The 17,534-nt window shown below is 36.3% G+C and overlaps 1 protein-coding gene across 1 annotated transcript; it reads left to right on the top strand.

The window, feature by feature from the left end:
- Positions 1-1,212: 1,212 nt before the first annotated feature.
- On the top strand, positions 1,213-17,058 carry LOC126818209 (mesenchyme-specific cell surface glycoprotein). Its single transcript, XM_050545477.1, has 10 exons — positions 1,213-1,344; positions 5,188-5,367; positions 8,881-9,144; positions 9,312-9,510; positions 11,191-11,329; positions 11,857-11,971; positions 12,278-12,451; positions 12,959-13,251; positions 14,758-14,984; positions 16,808-17,058. Exons 2-10 carry the CDS (start codon positions 5,193-5,195, stop codon positions 16,998-17,000), a joined length of 1,779 nt encoding a protein of 592 aa, XP_050401434.1. The 5' UTR covers positions 1,213-1,344; positions 5,188-5,192; the 3' UTR covers positions 17,001-17,058.
- Positions 17,059-17,534: the final 476 nt, after the last annotated feature.

Below are 17,534 nucleotides of genomic sequence, written 5' to 3' on the forward strand. Positions count from 1 at the left end.
TTCATTTCTCGACTTCAATCAGTAACTCTAGCTGCTTTCCCTTTTTTGTGCCGGCCCTTTCGACCATAAAGCTGTAGTTGTGTTTTTTTTTTATCAAAATAGGCCATAAACATGTATCGCTAAGAATTTTCAAATAAAGAGTGATGACTTGAATTGGAATTTATAGATTTAAGGGCGTTGTTTCCCCTTGTCAGTGGTGCAGGACGGAGGGTCTGACAAGGACAGCTGTCTAGTCGTTCTGATGGGACGAAAAACCGAGGACCCGTGTACACATTGGCGTGGCAGTTGGAATTCGATATAAGAGTAGGCCATAGTGCCGTTGCTCGGGCAAAATTTCCCTCATAGCACACTGTATGCCGTCTAGTCGTTCGAAAAACCGAGGTCCCGTGTATACATTGGCGTGCACGTAAAAGATCCCTTGGCAGTTTGGATTCGATATAAGAGTAGGCCATAGTGCCGCTGTCCGGGCAAAATTTCCCTCATAGCACCCTGCATGGCGTATGCTCATCTTCATTAGCCCAGTATAGGAGCAGAACAGTAGGACGTTAAACTCCATTTTATTTCATTTCATTTACATATGGCCGCCTTCATTAGCCCAGTCGGAGCAGAACAGTAGGACGTTAAACCCCATTTCATTTCATTGTAGATTAAAGTCGATTTCGGTAGGTTTGGGTCTAATTAATACTAATGCCTGATTCGGTAGCCAGTGGACCTGCGTATAAATTTAACTTCAGGTCCGAGAAATGGAGAAGGCGACGGTGCGAGAAGACGAGGGTTTTCAACGCCAGAAGTCGGGAAGTTGAGGGTCGAAGGCGCGAGAAATGGAAGAAAAACTTGTCTGGCTAGTTTTCGCTTTAACTAACTTTATCTAACAGTTGAGCATTTGACATACTTATTTTCGCTTTATTATTTTAGTTGAATCCAATGTACAAAACGTTTATGGTAAGGTAAATACAATCATGATATATTTACGACTTTCGTTGTCATTATTGTCAATATAGATATCATCTGCTGCCGGGCACAATCTCGAGTGGGTTATCATGATAAAACGGAAAACGATGGTAAATTAGGTTAACTTTTGATAGCTTAGGAAACCCAGCCCTAAAACACAAGAAGGTGCTTGTACTGTATGTGTATTAACCACTTTTGATATTCGAGCACGGTCATGCCCTGGCTTGTCTTTAGACGTCATATATCAGAAAATGAACTTATCCCTATCTTTGAAAAACATGAAGCGTATAATTTATATATTCTTAGATTAGATACGTCGTGCCTTGCAAGACTATAAAAGTAGTAACATTAAAGCAGATAAGCTAAGAGTGAAAAACCCCTTCAACAGATAAGGTAAGACATATTTTACCAATTTCACTAAAACGCGTTATGAAAGCATGATCTAGGAACACAGCCACAGCGTACTGCCTACAGCACAATTGTGCCTGGAGGAAAATGAATACATTTGCTTCTTTCAGGTTTAGGTCATATCTATTTAATAGCCTTTTGATTTTGTTGGAGACTTTGTTGTTGAATGACAGGAAGATTCGTCTAACGGGTGCCGTAGTTGTTCTTGGTTTAGCTGACAGGGCCTTGTTGATAGTGCCATTGCAAACTCCTCTGGATAACAGTTTAAATTTGTGAAGACATGAGGCCACGGTACACCATTGATTTCCCCGTTGTCTCTTTTACCGGCTCTAACGTTTACCCAAATTTTCGTTGGGTTGAACGCTTTCTACCACAGATGACACAAAATGTGTCAACCTCTTGCTCATAATTAAAGTATGTATGAGATTCACCATGGAAATCTTGAGATACACATCCTAGTAGCATGCTAGTAAACAAGCAACTGTCCGCCCTACATTTCAACGTAACCAACCTCTTAACTCATGAATATTCACAAACACCTGTTAGAAAATGTACATTTAAACACCACTCTTCGATACTACACCAAACAGACTAAAATATTGGCCTCCTGTGCCCATGTTTCTGTAGAAAGACTTTCGGGGTCAAATATTTTTGACATTGTTAGTAGTCATAGTTGAAATTATTGTTGATTTCATACTATGGTTGGTTTTCTATAGCCATTAGTAAAATTATATAAAACTTTGGAGACACAGACATCGAGAAGGGTAGTTGGTTGTTTCTTTAAATAAATTTCCACAGTGCATGTAATCAGTGGGTATTGGTTAGTTCGATGTTGGAACAACGTTTCGGGATTATCAAATGAGCCGTAAAAAATTATATTTAACATAACTACTCTCAAGTGTAATCCTTGAGTAACATTTAGCGATTGGGCATCATATAAACACTTCACAATTTTTATGGAAATCACTAGCCTGTACACATGTAGCACGACGTTTCGACAAGTGTTCCAAACGCCGCAGCTCAGAACTGAACGGAGATACAGGGTTGTTTATTCCAAAGGCTGTGAATAACTGAGCTGATAAAGATGGACTAATTTTAAGGATAACTAGAACTGCGATGCAGTAATGATGGGTTTCACTGGTGCCACGTTACCCTTGAACTGATGTAAATTCCCGCACCAATGGACACGTTAATATGATTTCCACATGAGCATTGCACACATGTTTTAAAATGGAGACAAAATTAGTCAATAAATTCAGCAATATCAGCTTCATATATACAACGAAGACTCGACACGATGACATCACTTCCGTTATCAAGAAAATAGTTATATTGGATTAACGACATAACCACTTCAATTCCATGACAGAAAATTTATTGAAATTTGAACTGAATAAACCTGTTATAAAGCTTTATTAAAATGAGAAAAATCTTAAAAAGTGATACTGACAAATTTGGTCATTTCTCGGCAACGGGAGATGTTAGATAAACTGTTTTGATATCTAGATAATTGTATTGATTCATACTATTTGTCCATTCAAATCAAATATCATAATTTTATACGAATAATGAATATTGCTCACTTAAAAATAATATTTGTTTTGGAGGCTAAAAATAAAGTTTTTGCCAAAATGACTTTACGTCCGGTGATAATGAAAATCTTACATTACTTTGGTGAAACAATAAATGGTATTAGGCATCACATGGTGAAAATGTGATAAAAATCGAATAATAATTGACAATTTTATGGGCCAAAAAACTTGTAGAAAATCGTCCATTTCTCGGCAACTGAAAAAGTTAGAAACTACTTTGTGATATCTCTATGGTCGCATGGTTTCATTCTATTTGTTGATTGGAATCACATATCTTAATTATAAACAAATAATAAATATGACTCAGTTGAATAAAATATTTGTTTTGAAGGCAAAAAATACAGTTTTTGCCAAATTGACGCTATTTCCAGTGACAGTGAAAATGTTAAATTGGTTTGTGTCACAATTAGCATTAGGCATCAAATGGTGAAATAAAATAAAACCAAGTTAGAACAATCCAAACCATTAGACAAAATTCGAAGTCCTAAAAAAAACGGTATAGGCAAAATAGTGTAATAAGGCAAAATAGTGTAATCAGCATATGGACTGTTCACCGTGTACAAAATACACGACAAACAGTGGTAACAGGTGTCCGGAAGAGTAAGCTTACCCTGCCTGGCGCCACACCCGCCATAGCTGCATCCAAACTATTAGGCGAAATCTCGGTAAAATAGCGTGATTGGCCAATGAACTATCGGTATGCAAAATGCACGTGATGAACAGTGTTAACGATGTAGTAGACAGACTTTATCAGGGAGATAGTATACTCGTCAATTAAATATATCTAGAATAATAGCCGAGAGAGACATGTTATATTTACCAATCAAGTCAATATGACGGCCATAAAACTTTTTAAAGGTTTTAATAAGTTTAGTTCGCAAGTATCCCTGTAGTTGAAGCTTAGATGACAAATGCCTCGATCTACTTAAAAAATCAGAATAAAATGAACAAGCTCTCGCGTAACGAATTAGATGAGACACAAACACTCCATAAGCTGGTGATATTGGAATGTTACTACTAATAAATGGAAAGTTAACAACCGAAAAGTCAAAGTCATCACGTTTATCGTACAATTTAACACTAAGTTTATGGCAATTGTCAAAATCGAGACGCAAATCCAAGTAGGAAGCGTAATTGTCACCGTCAGTAGTGTTTTTAATTTCGAGCTCATCAGGATATATGAATTCTACATAATCACTAACTTTTGGATTATTCAGTGATAGAACATCATCGATATATCGATAAGTGAAATTAAAATGTCTGACTAATCGTTTATTTGATTTTACAAGTGCCTGTATGTAATCTGCTTCGTAGGAATAGAGAAACAAATCAGCAAGCAAAGGTGCACAGTTGGAAAACAATTTCAAAATCGATCAATAACTGAAACTTTTATAGGCAAAAGTAACATAAAAGGTGACTCATGCAAAAATTGCCTATTTCTCGACAATCGCCCAAGTTGTAAACTAACATTCCTATAAATTGTCTTAGTATGAATTATGACTACAAGTTTATAAAAGTTACGAAGAAATAATTTAAAATATGAAGACGCTGAATGGGTTGTAAATAGCTTAATGTTACACCCTGTTTCACCTTTTATTCGAATGGATCGATATCTGCGGTAAAAGCGAGTTCAAAATATACCCTTTCTTTAAGATGCCGTATTCAGACCCGATGAAAATTAGATTGAAGGAACAATATTTTATTGACAAATTTAAACCAAAACTAGACCTGTATTGATAACTCGTATTGGCAAATATTTTTAAATAAGGCAAAATTAAAGAAGTTAAAAAGGAGATAATCGGAAAATTGAGAAACATTCAAATTGATTGAAAAACTAAAACGTTTCCTTTGATGTCTAATATTAGTCTATTTTCGTCGAAGACGTCACTTCCTGTTATCATTTTTAAAGTTTTAGTTATTTATTCACGATTCCAACTAAATACGTTTAATTCTGTAGAATATGTAGGCCTACTTTTTCCAAAAACAATAGTTTTTAAACTACGTAGTGGTATAAAAACTAATTATACATTTAAAAATAATTACTATTATTATTATATATATATATCTACTTCATTATTATTATATTATTGTATACCCATGACGTCACGTCATTGTTATTGTATGTCTTGACAAGCTCAGGCGAAACATGCAAACATTAGTACTTTTCTTCAGACATTTTTTAACCTTAATTAAATTTGTTGCTTTAATTTTATGTAATTTTTTTTTTAAATCTTAGGCGGAATGGCGATGTGGGCTGTCCTCTCTTTGTGTCTTATGTCAACATGTATGGCTGATATTGTGCTTGAAGAAAGAGGTTATTTAAAACTACCAGACCGAAACAATAACTTTGCAGTTAACAGTGGTGCTGCTAAAGAGAGTGCTTATGACCGAATGGATAGATTTTTGTATGTTGTAGGTGGGTAATATATTTTATCAACAAAATACACAACTCGTCTTTATTTACTATTTCATTTATATTTGAATCTATAAATCTAGCAAAAATATTTCTTTATGACTATCACAATAATTAGAACGAAACGAAATGAAATAATCCAATCCAAATTTTGTCTATAAATGGGTAGCCTTATGTGACCTGTAGATCTGATAACGTATTTAAGTTTCCACAATATAGCTATCTACGGTGGTATGTTTAAGTCGAAAGATTTAATTTGTCACTACTAAAGCCATGGTAGAATTCAAAGTACATAAAGGTGCTAATTCGCTAATATTTGGGACCTAGAAATTTATGGCGGTATATTAGATTCAAAATTCTAACATGCTATCGTCTAATTTCTAACCTCTGTTCATGTAAATTCTAACTTCATTTCATGTAATTTCTAACTTCAATTCATGTAATTTCTAAATTAAGACAATGTATAATCCAACTTCTTTATTTGTTATGTGTAAATTTTAATTATGTTTCATCTGATTTCTATTATTAAGACGAAAAATGTCTACTTCATTGTCGCTCTACATGTTAATCATGAACGTCGGGCAAATGTAGAATTTTGATACTTCTACCTAGCAACCATCATTATGACGTCGTTTGGTGTCGCCACCGTGTGCTCCATTTGGCGACTGAGCACTGAGCGGGATCATTATGTTGACACAAACGACTCGCTCTTCGTCAGGTTGAATGGTTTGGCAGAGTGTAAAAATTGAAAACAACATCGAACGTGATATGGTTTGCAAATACTGTTTTAAATATAAGCTAAACAGCATTTGTTCATTTTTTTTAAAGACAAGTGCAGGATTTGGAGAATTTTGTTTTATTTTTATTTTACAGTTAAGCCAATCAATATGTATCTGTTGATCTATAAATTATTCTTTTAATGCTCTAAAAATGTCTCTTTATACCACCCGAACGACTAGCCACTTTCCGTGCCAGACCCCCATCCTGTATCAATAACAAGGGAGAGAAAACCATGCCGGAAGATATCGGTTATATCATAAAAAAAATATAATATGTCTATGGGTTATATAACATCGTCAGCTAGTATACACACTGGCAAAACTAAGCTATATAACATTTCTGACATTATTAGATCCGTTCCTGTGATTTGCGGAGGTTGCCGTTACTGTAGGCAAGGGCAGTGTCTAGTCGTTCTGCTCGGACGAAAACTCTTGGTAGCTGTAATTTGTAATAAAAGTAGACCGTGGCGCCGCTGTCCAGGTTAAATTTCACCCATGGCACACTGTAAGTTCGTCTTCTTTAGCCAGGATGGTGAGAAAAGTAGGACGATAAACCGCTATCTATGAATTTCCGTATTGCTTTATGCAACTTGAATAAAATATTTTTGGAAAAAAACTACCATAAAGTTAGTCAGGTCGGTGTAATGAAGGAATCAGAAATAAAAACTTCATCGCTTTCCACATGAACAGATTATCCCAGTCTCCTTTAAAGGCCGTTTTATCACTACGATATGGGATTTCTAAATTTATATCTTTGAACCATATCAAGCAAAAGTTTATCATTTTTGTTAGAGTAGTAATAGAATACAGTTTTAACAGTAAATAAATATTATTGATGGCTAAACTGTAAGATAATGTTTTTTTAAAATTCTCCAAATCCTTCACTTGTCTTCAAGAAAAAAAAAATAAAAAATGCTGTTTGGCTTTTATTTGAAGTAGTCAAAGAGCCGAGTCGTTTATATCAACATAATGGTCCCTACCAAGTGCGCAATCACCAAATGAGCACGCAGTAGCGACACCAAACGACTTCATAATGATGGTTGCTAGGCAGACGTGTAAAAATTCTAAACGTGTAAAGCATCAATGAAGAAGACGCTTTTCGTCTAAATAATAGAAATAAGATGAAAGAGAATTAAAATGTACACTGAACAAATAATAAAGATGGATTATACATTGTATTAATTTAAAAATTACATGAATAGAAGTTAGAAATTACATGAATAGAAGTTAACAGTTACATGAACAGAAGTTAGAAATTAGACGATAGCACATTAGAATTTTGAATCTAATATACCGCCATAGAAATTGGCACAAATGGGTCGCAACGCATATAATAATGTAATATTACATTCTGTCGTTTCCGTTTTTACTCTTATTTTAAATCAGTTGTGTTCGGCGAAATACGCCAGAAGTCTCAATCGAATGGCAATCTCTAGCGTCTGGTCATTCCAGTCTACAACGATAATATTTATTGCACATGCTTCCAGATAAGAATATATGGTCACCGTTTGACATGACTTGTGAAATATGACAGACCTCGTTCTTCGAGTCCCTTGTTACAAATGGCACTGAAACGCATTATGGTACACGATTCGTGCACCAATGGTAAAATGTTTATTTTGTCTTAAATATTGGATATCAAAAGCCCACCTTTTCCCGGTAAGATCACAACATCAGTGTTGATTCAAATTGACAAATAATCCGTGTTTTCAATGTCGAAGACTTTGGGTGATATTGTCGTTAGAGACTTAGCTACTTTAAAATTTACTTTTAGATAAACCATTAATTCTCTAGCTTTAGACTTCTTTCATTTAAATAAAACATGCAAGGATTCAATAACGAATTTAGAATGTCTCCATATTATTAACCAAATACCCATAATTTGTTATTTTTTGGTGGATTTCGCGTCAAATTTCTTACTTTAAAATTCGATAAGCTGTACGTATTATTGTACTTAGTTTAGAAAGATTTTATTGGACTTTTGTATTCAAAACAAAGGTCTGGTTGTCAAGTGTTTAGCTAAAATAGTACAAACGGTGATGCGTAACGTGGTATTTAGCTTACAAATACCCGTTGCAATTTATGTGTAAACCAATTCAAAATCATAATTACCACAAGAAGAGCGTCTCAGGAAACGCTTTTCAGTACTACACATTTGATACAATCCTAGTAGTAAGGGGGGTGGGGTGGATGGCCGAATAGTTAGCATGTGCGCGCTGTATCAAAAGGTCTGTCATTGAGTCACCTGGCGTGATTTCGATTCCCCGGTTGTACGTTACAAGGAGTTGTGTAGCCTGTCCAACCTCGTGGGTTTTCTCCGGGTCCTCCGGTTTCCTCCCACTGCCAAAGACCCCTATGCGCAAGTGAATTATTAAAATAAAATTGAACCATGTGTTAGTCCTGAAATGACCTTGTTTGTGTCGAGTGGACGTTAAACCCCATTTCCATCTCTCTCTCCTAATAGTAATGGAGATTTGAAAAATATCAGGATAATTTACTACAAGTTGTAAGTAGACGCTTTAAAATGCTATTAGTAGTTATGAAAAGCTCAAAGGTTTTGCGCCATTTTGTTACTTCAACTGTATTTAATTTAAATATAAAATACAACTACAATATATACAGCATCATTTAAAGTCAAAGAAACAAGATATCAGCCCGTGGAACGGTTTGTAGTCGACCCAATCACGTATACCGATTTACTTTTTTTTAACTAATACGTCTCTTAATGTTGTTCCAGGTACAGAATCAGCCGTTCTTCATGTTGTTGACGTCTTTGATGTGGACAACCCAAGCGTCGTCCAAACCTTTAACTTCGATGTGGCTCTCGAAGGATTCCCTCTGGACATTCAGGTGTGTCGTGGTCTACCTAACCGAGCTTATTTCGCCGTTTCTTTTGGAGTAAATGATCCGACTCGACAAGGTCACGTGATATTATACAATCCATATAGACGAGGTGACACGACTCTAAACCCAATCAACCCAGTGGATCCTCTACTATCAGGTAAAATCAAAATAATTCACACGCTTCTTGAAAGTGACAGCCGATCGCATGATACCCATTGCATACCCGCCATTTAGTATGTAATTGTTGTGTCATGTTTCCTTGGTTTTTTTTACAGGAAACTATTTAATTAGCATTATAATGATATCAATATTGTCTGTTTTCAGTTGGTTCCAATCCGGATAATATCAAATTTACATCAGATTGCGCCAAATTGGTTGTCTCTAACGAAGGTATACCGGCTGTAATCAATAACGAATTTATTGATCCCCCAGGTACCGTCAGCATAATCAGCATCCCAGAAACAGGAAACCCTTCAATTTCTACTGTTAATTTCCAATCATATGACGATCCCGCTGAAACAAAGTAAATATAGATATCGCTTAAAGATGCATAATGTAAGAGCTAAATATGCCTATTTGGCTTCAAATGTTATATAAATCATTAATTAAACACTCATTCATACGATCAACCCTCTAGCCTTTGTTTATTATCGTAGGAATGTTACTTGAAAATCGAGACTATACAATTAAAACCCAAACACCAATTACTTAGGTCAGAATAAAGTAATTTGAATGAAATCTTCAAGATATTCATTTTTTCATTATCTTTTTATATAGCAAGAACGGCCAGCTCTTTCTAAATCTTACATAATGCATTTTTAATGTAATCACGATAATATAATATTATAATCTTATATTCTATAACATTCTGACTGACAGTTGACTTGATGCTGAAGACCAGACTCCTAATGTCATTTCCACGTGGGCGGGGTGGTGAGAATTTGATCTGACCTGAGATTTCTACCAGTGATTTTAATCACTATATCGATGTTGCAAACTTTTTAAAATTTCTCAGAATATCTAGTTCATCAATATATCAATATACAGTTCAGAGTTATACTGACATGAATAATCTATTGCCCATTCAGGTAATGTTTGCTTACGATTTTCAATTTCCGTTGATCTGGTCCTGTTATTGCTTGTCATATTATTATAAAAACAAAGTTAAGCGAAATATGGATGAATATCTGTTGATCTTAAGACTAAAAACTATGTAAACAGAATGTATGAAAATAAACTATAATAATTCAAATGAAAAAGAGACAAACTACACCGAAATTAGTTTCTCTAATTTAAGCTGAAATATAAAATATTCATCATTAAGTTCATGACAAAAAAGGTGGACGAATCCATAATTATTATCGCAAGTAGATTTATAATTACCCATAAGCGCTTCTTCACACATGATCCAAACTTTCAATTAGAGCAACTGAAGGAGAATAGAACGAGTATTCTTCGTCTTAAACATTTCATTTTACTCCTACATCGGAAACGACTCAAATATTACAGATACATATAAATAGCTTCTGCGTAGATTAAAGAAATGCAAAACTGTCTGGGCGACATTGTATTCTATTGCAGAGAGAGAGAGAGTCAACTCCGTGCTTACATCAGATATATTTAAAATTAATTTACACATTAGATTCTGAAAAAAATAATTAGAACATGTCAAATATCTCCTGATGTTCTAATGTGTAATGAATTTAAAAAAAAAATACCAAGAAACTCGCTAGTCTTGAAAAACCATTATCCACAACAAAAGAACTCCTGGTCTATAAAAGGAAAGGTCATCGTGGCCGCATGTAAATGATTTACTTATATATAACCAGTGTTCAAGTTGCTTCTGGTCGTAGTTTTTTTTTCTATAATAGTGTGGTATGTGGTATAAGATTTGATTTTGGTCAAAAGTAAAATTGTTTTTTTCATTGATTTTGTATCTTGATTTGTTTTGCAGAATGTCGGCTTGTTTTCGTTGAAAGTGTTACGTCTATGGTTAAAGCCAGTATTGAGATGTAACCGATTTTTTGTTCCACTGCCGACACAACAAGCAAAATATGAATCTGATATTAGAAAACGAGACGACTTACGCTTAATCAAATGGAGCTTTAGCTCCTTTATCTGCGAGAAAATTGTTGGATTTGTAATTTAAAAAAAAACAACCTTTAAGCATCCTTGAATTATATTATTTTGTATGTATTTGCAGTCGACTTCTTGCTCTTGGAGTAAGATATATGGTCAGGGTTAATCCAACTACCAACTCCCAGAATCCGTTCTCAAATAATATTGAACCAGAGTACATAGCCATTTCTCCCAATAATGGCTATGCCTACATCACACTTCAGGTATGTGTATAACTTGATTTCAAACTGCCCTTTTTGTTTTATCGTTGAATTGTTCCTTCTGTCGGTTTATTCTGTGCTAAAACTGAAGCAGATACAGTTACGTAAGAGCAGGCCCAAGGCGAGGGGGCGCAGTCGGTACATAGCTCCGGGACCCATGAAGCCCTGCGGGGCCTATAAATATCTATTTAATTTTTTTTACGTCATCATATCCGGTATTCATGCCACAGAACCTCCTAAGCCCTACTCTGGTTATGCAGGGGTAAATTTAGAAACCCTATTATTGCGTATGGTAATAATGTCCTTGCACAGGTGTGAAAGGGGGCCCGGCACATAAACATCATTTCGGCGGCCCGTGGTTAAATGGCGACTGCAAGCTGTTGATCGAGGCGAGGGCCATATTGGTTACATATAAAAATTCTGAGGTATATGGATTTTCCTAATCAGAATGGATTAGCATCCTCAACGTTTTTTTTTCATATATTGCTACTTGATTACACTGAAAACAAACCAAATACTATATATTGTAGGAAAACAATGCCATTGTTCGAATTGATCTGGAACAAAATGCTCTTGTCAGTACCTATCCTATGGGTTACAAGGAGTATCTGTATTCAACTTTAGATGCTAGCGACCAGGATCAATGTAAGACACAACCAGAGTATATTATATTTTAACATTTTACTACAGACACAACACTATTGTTTTAACAAAAATTTCATCACTATCATTGGAATACACTAAAACTATCACCAGATTCATTATGCCAATTACGCTTGGTTTTATTTTCGATGTTCTATTACAAAACGTTAAACGAAACGAAAATGTAATATGATTTGAATTAGACTGGGATGGAACTAAAATCACCTTTCCTTCAATATCACTTTGGGGTTGTCTCTAAATTTACTAAAATATTTATTTACATATGGCAAACATTTTATACCGTTTCAGTTCCTGGAGTCCACATGACTCGTAGAAATGTTCGAGGATTATATCAGCCCGATAAAATTACTTTTATGGAATGGGGTGGAACCTTATATCTAATAACCGCTGATGAAGGTAAACCTTACAATGTACCAAGTTTAGGTATTTCTGACAACGACAGAGCAAGAACTTTAGAATCAGGTAAGAGAGTGGTTTTCAATAAATGGATACTGATGTATTATTCTATGGTAACAACAATTTACGTTATGATCTGTTAAAACAAGAATGATATGGTCATAACAATATAGCATTTAGGTGTGTTTTAATATATTTGTTCATGTTTCCAATTGAAATGTGCATTTATGATTGATTTTAACTTGGCGTCTAGATAAGTTAGTTCACGATTATCATGAAATAATCCAAAGATTGTCGATTTCGATGTAAACTTTTTACTGAAAATAAATGTATATTGAATGGGGCATGAGAGATTGAATAGTTTTCAAGGACAAATTCGTGTAGCTTCTGGGGCCTGTTTCTCAAAATTTTAACTAAGATAAAATCCAGATTTTAGTAATTTGATTGGATAATATTAGATTGATTTTAGTGCTTAGCCAATCAAAATTGAAGTATCTCCTAAAATTTGGATTTTATCTTTAGTTAGTTAAGATTTCGAGAAACAGGGCCCTGATCTTTATTTCTTATCAATAGATTTTAGTGTTGACAGTGAATTGTTAGCTGAGCTGCTTGATAACGCCCAGTTGGGCCGTGCCTATATCAGCACCATGGACCGTATGTCACTTACTGACCCAATTAGGGAAGTGTACACCTTTGGTGGACGAGGTTTCTCCGTCTTTAATGCCAACACACTGATCCGAGAATGGGAGAGTGGTGATCTTATTGAGAAAGTAAGCCGATGGTTCTATCCTGATGTTTTCAACGGAGGATATACAGGTCCAAATTTAACCCCAACTGGAGAAAGGGATAGCAGATCACCATACATGGTAAACTTTATTAAAACTTTAGCATTTTTAATATTTCAGATGGTTCAAGAGGGGCATCGCATTGCACTACTTTTTGACATTGGAACATACACGTTCAGTGATTGCGCCAAGGGTTTTATTTGGGGGGGGGGGGGCAAGGAGTGGCATATACCCGCACCCCCACTTCTCCCTTAAATCTGGTCTGTCGTCTGTTTGTCCCCCGGTCAATAATTTTAAAAAGTACAATAAAATATTTGTGATATGTTTCGTTAATCAATACTTTCTACGGTGATTCAATCCCGCATTCCCGCTCAGTTATAGACTTGCCTGCTGTAGAGTCCGAGTGTTTTCTTACCAAACCCACCCTGCTGTATACCTACTATAACCAATAACACGTGAACCAGTTGAGAAGTGCTTTTTATAATCCTCAAAGTTTTGGGGTATAGTTTCAACGCGGCGAGAACATTCATTCACTTCGATTCACTCACTCCGTTCGTTTGATACTTTCCTCTTTGGTGATTAGGTGACAGGTGGTATCTGGTGACAAGCGTCTCCGCAACTTGGCTGTAATAAGTTTCCACAGGGAGCGGGCAATAAAGATGGACCTGGACAATGTGGTCGATCGCTTCGCTAAAATATACCCAAATTCAAGAATTGTCCTCCTTTGAATTCGGGATTTAATTAGAAATACTTTGCATCATAATCGTAATTCTTGGGCATGCAGATAGCTTCCTGCCCTTTATTATTAAATTATTGCATTTCTGCCCGCGGTGGTTTCGATAATTTTAGCTCTATTTACCTCGACGATCAGTGTGTGAAATACTGCCTCACCGCATTTCCGGCAATCTATTTTCCAAAATTTTCTTGTGGGCGGTAGGGCCCCACAAGCTGGGGCTTCTTTCCAGCATCGCCCTTCCATCCATCGACGGCTAGCGCCGTTACTGTACACGTCACCTGTTCAGTCACACTTGGACACCCCTATTGGTGATTTTAAATTTGGCACACTATCAATATCAATTCCCCCCCCCCCCCCACGCACACACATACAAAAAAAAATGTCAAGAAAACGGATTTTGGTGCTTTCCTGTAGTATTTAGTCTAGAGAACAACACTGCCTAAATTGAATCTTTGACAGGAATATCAGTCCAAATACCAAATCTTGAGTACAAAATTAGATTTTATCCGAGAAATGTTAGAGATGATCAGTGGCTTTAAAGGTCACCGGGAAAGCTTCATTTTTTTTAAAAAAATGATGCAAGTAATTTTAGTTCGTCTGCTCAGAAGTATAGACTAGAATATGAGCAGATGGACTAAAATGACGCCACGGATTGTTTATTGATGGAGAACGGCAGAAATTACTAACGTTGAAATTTTCCTGTTGCGAGTAATATTGACATTCGGGTTATACTTATGGAAAGGATACGTTGAAATAATTACTTGCATTATTTAAAACAAATTATGAAGCTTTTCCGGTGACCTTTAAGGGGTGGCACTTATTTTATACCCGCTATCCTTTCACTGTTTCAGGGCCCTGAATTAAATTCTGTTGTAACTACTTCATACCAAGGAAGACAGCTTATGATTTTTGGAAGTGGAACCAATGGTCAAATTTACGTCTTCCAGCTGCAGGCCTCCGTTACTCAAAGAGTAGATCCAGAATTCGAGAGTGTACATAGACGAGGTGCAACAGATGCAACCTGGGCCAATTTATATTCCAGGGAAGAAATGGGTGATATTGGAATTTCCGATTTAGTGTAAGTATCATAAAAATGGCCATGCTTTTGATTTGAATTTTTAGAGATTGTATTCTATTATTTTTATCATAAAGCTGGGATTCAGAAAGAAACAACACCTGCTGTTGCTAATTTGGTTCGAAAGTTTATTTAGCCTCGGGATATTAAGCATGGCCTTAATATTGTAGTGGACGTATAGAAAGAAATGTAGCGCAGATAAGCAATCTTAAATCTATTTCCTTCGCTGATAAAATTGTATCTTCACTAGGTCATGATCTGATCTATTTTGATAACCCTTTGTCAACAAGCTGTCATATGAACTGTTCGCTAAGTAGCTATACCATCCTTGACAAATCATTTAAACACGACTGTTTTGGTTAAAGCTTAAGGCCCGGCCCATACCGCTACGACTACACAGAAGCCGACAGGACTCAGCGTCTTGGGTAATTGTAAAAACAAATCGGGTCGCGCCTTTACTTCACTTGCCTACGACGGTACCAGTCCACACAGGCCCGACTCTCACAGATTATGCGTCGTGAGTTACGCCACTTCCCTCTAGCGAGTGATTCCAAAAGTAAACGGGAAAAATAAAAGTGACATTATATTTTGCCAAGATACCGCTGAAGTTGACTGCTCGTAAAAAGAAATGTCCAAAAATCTGCCATCTTGAATTTTCCCTCAGTTAAACAAGGAGCACATGACCTGCACAGTCACATGACTAAATGCTACTCTCTAATTGGCTAAACATCAGTAAGACAATTGATCGCGTCGTGTGAGTGTCCACATAAACACGATAAGTTACGACTGCAACCAACTGCATCCGACTACGATTGAACATGTTCAATCGGGCCGACGGAACACGACGCGACGGAAATCGATTGAATTGTGTTCGTGGGACTGTCCACACTGCACTGATTATCTGAGACAAGACGTTGCGTTGGGTAAGAGAGGGAGAGAAATGGGGTTTAACGTCCACTCGACACAAACTAGGTCATTTCGGGACTAACATATGGTTTAATTTTATTTCAATAATTCGCTTGCGCGTAGGGGTCTTTAGCAGTGGGAGGAAACCGGAGGACCCGGAGAAAACCCACGAGGTTGGACAGGCGACCCTACTCCTTGCCACGTTGCGTTGGGTAGAGTCTGGGCAAGTCGTGGCGGTATGGGCCGGGCTTTAAGCATGTCTAAAACGACAGCCCTAGTATTTTGCGTAGCCCCTTACTCCACATATTGTGAGTATTTGAGTAGGTCAGTGTGCGCTGTGTGAGACTAGGATAGCACAAGTCGTACGTCCGTAGTTGGGTGACGTAAAGGCATCACAGAGGTGTAGCAAAAGTCGCGTCGTTTTTTGAAATTTTTTAACATTTTGTCAATTTCCGCCTTACCGCAAAGATGACGCAAATAGCGAGGCCATAGAAGTGTATAATTATTTATATTTCTGAGAATAGCAGTGTTGTGAGTGCAGTTCATGTGTCACGTTTGCGTAGACTTTTGTGGTAACTGGCGGCCAAAAATCACTTGCGGCGACGCATCAAGTTGCCTATTTGTTACGTTGCATCACTGTGGCGTCACTACCGAGTCATCCTACGCACTACCTTACACCAAGGTTACACACGTCCGTGTAAGAAAGGCTTAAACCAAAAATTTAGTATGATCTATATCGAATTAATCAACACGTGGTCCATATTAATACAATCATATAAATATGACCCGTTCAGAATAATTGATCTCTCTAGTGCAGCGTTGACGGGTGGATAATTTCATGACTTTTTGGGCATTGGTTAAAGAGGCCGTAATTAATTTTAATTTAATAAACTGGTTTTATTAATACTTCTTTTTAAAAGTGTAATTGAAGAAGCCGACAGTCCAGTAGGAGGTTCTCCTATCCTTATCGCTTTGTCTGAACAAAGTGGTAGTGTTTCTATCTACAGTTTCAAAGACGAGCAATACCCCGCAGATGGATGTGTGGCTCCCACATCACTTCAATCATTAGGATCAGGAATGAACCACCATAACAGAACCAGACCAGCTTTATAAACAAATTGAACCCGACATGAACTTTGTCCCCTCAATAAAATACTTATTTTTATAAGAATGTGTTTAGTTGTATAAATGTAATACTGTTTAAACCACAGGATGTAACAAAACACGAAGCAGGACGTGATAAACATGGTATAATTCATGTTTTTCAATTCGCGCTATTAATAGCATGTCAAAAGAAAACAGGTGTCATCCCGACTGTGGCTAATACAAATTCATCGAGAATAAATGAACACTTACCCAATAAACACAAGTTCAGTATTTGAAATGAATTTGATTACCGGTACTATACTGTTTAAACGGCATTTAGTTGTAACTGGACACATTATGATACTGACCACATAGTTCTGTGAAAAACAATTACTGTATTTTAACTGGAGCTACGTTTCTACAAGTATAATAAGTATAACTTTAGCATATCTGAAAATGTAAATGAATAGGACAGAAGTTAAAAAGTAGGTGTATAGGGGAGATATATTAAATTAAATAGATATTGAATTCATCAGGTTTACACCATGTTTACATCTAAGA

Source organism: Patella vulgata, chromosome 4 (genome assembly GCF_932274485.2).
Source record: "Patella vulgata chromosome 4, xgPatVulg1.2, whole genome shotgun sequence".
In the NCBI taxonomy this organism is placed as follows: Eukaryota; Metazoa; Mollusca; class Gastropoda; family Patellidae; genus Patella; species Patella vulgata.

Bases quoted from the DNA above. Each gene is read 5' to 3' on its own strand.
- LOC126818209 (XM_050545477.1), top strand. From the start codon at position 5,193: ATGGCGATGTGGGCTGTCCTCTCTTTGTGTCTTATGTCAACATGTATG. The intron at 12,452-12,958 runs GTAAGAGAGTGG...TCTTATCAATAG, and splicing joins AGCAAGAACTTTAGAATCAG to ATTTTAGTGTTGACAGTGAA. The intron at 13,252-14,757 runs GTAAACTTTATT...TCACTGTTTCAG, and splicing joins ATAGCAGATCACCATACATG to GGCCCTGAATTAAATTCTGT.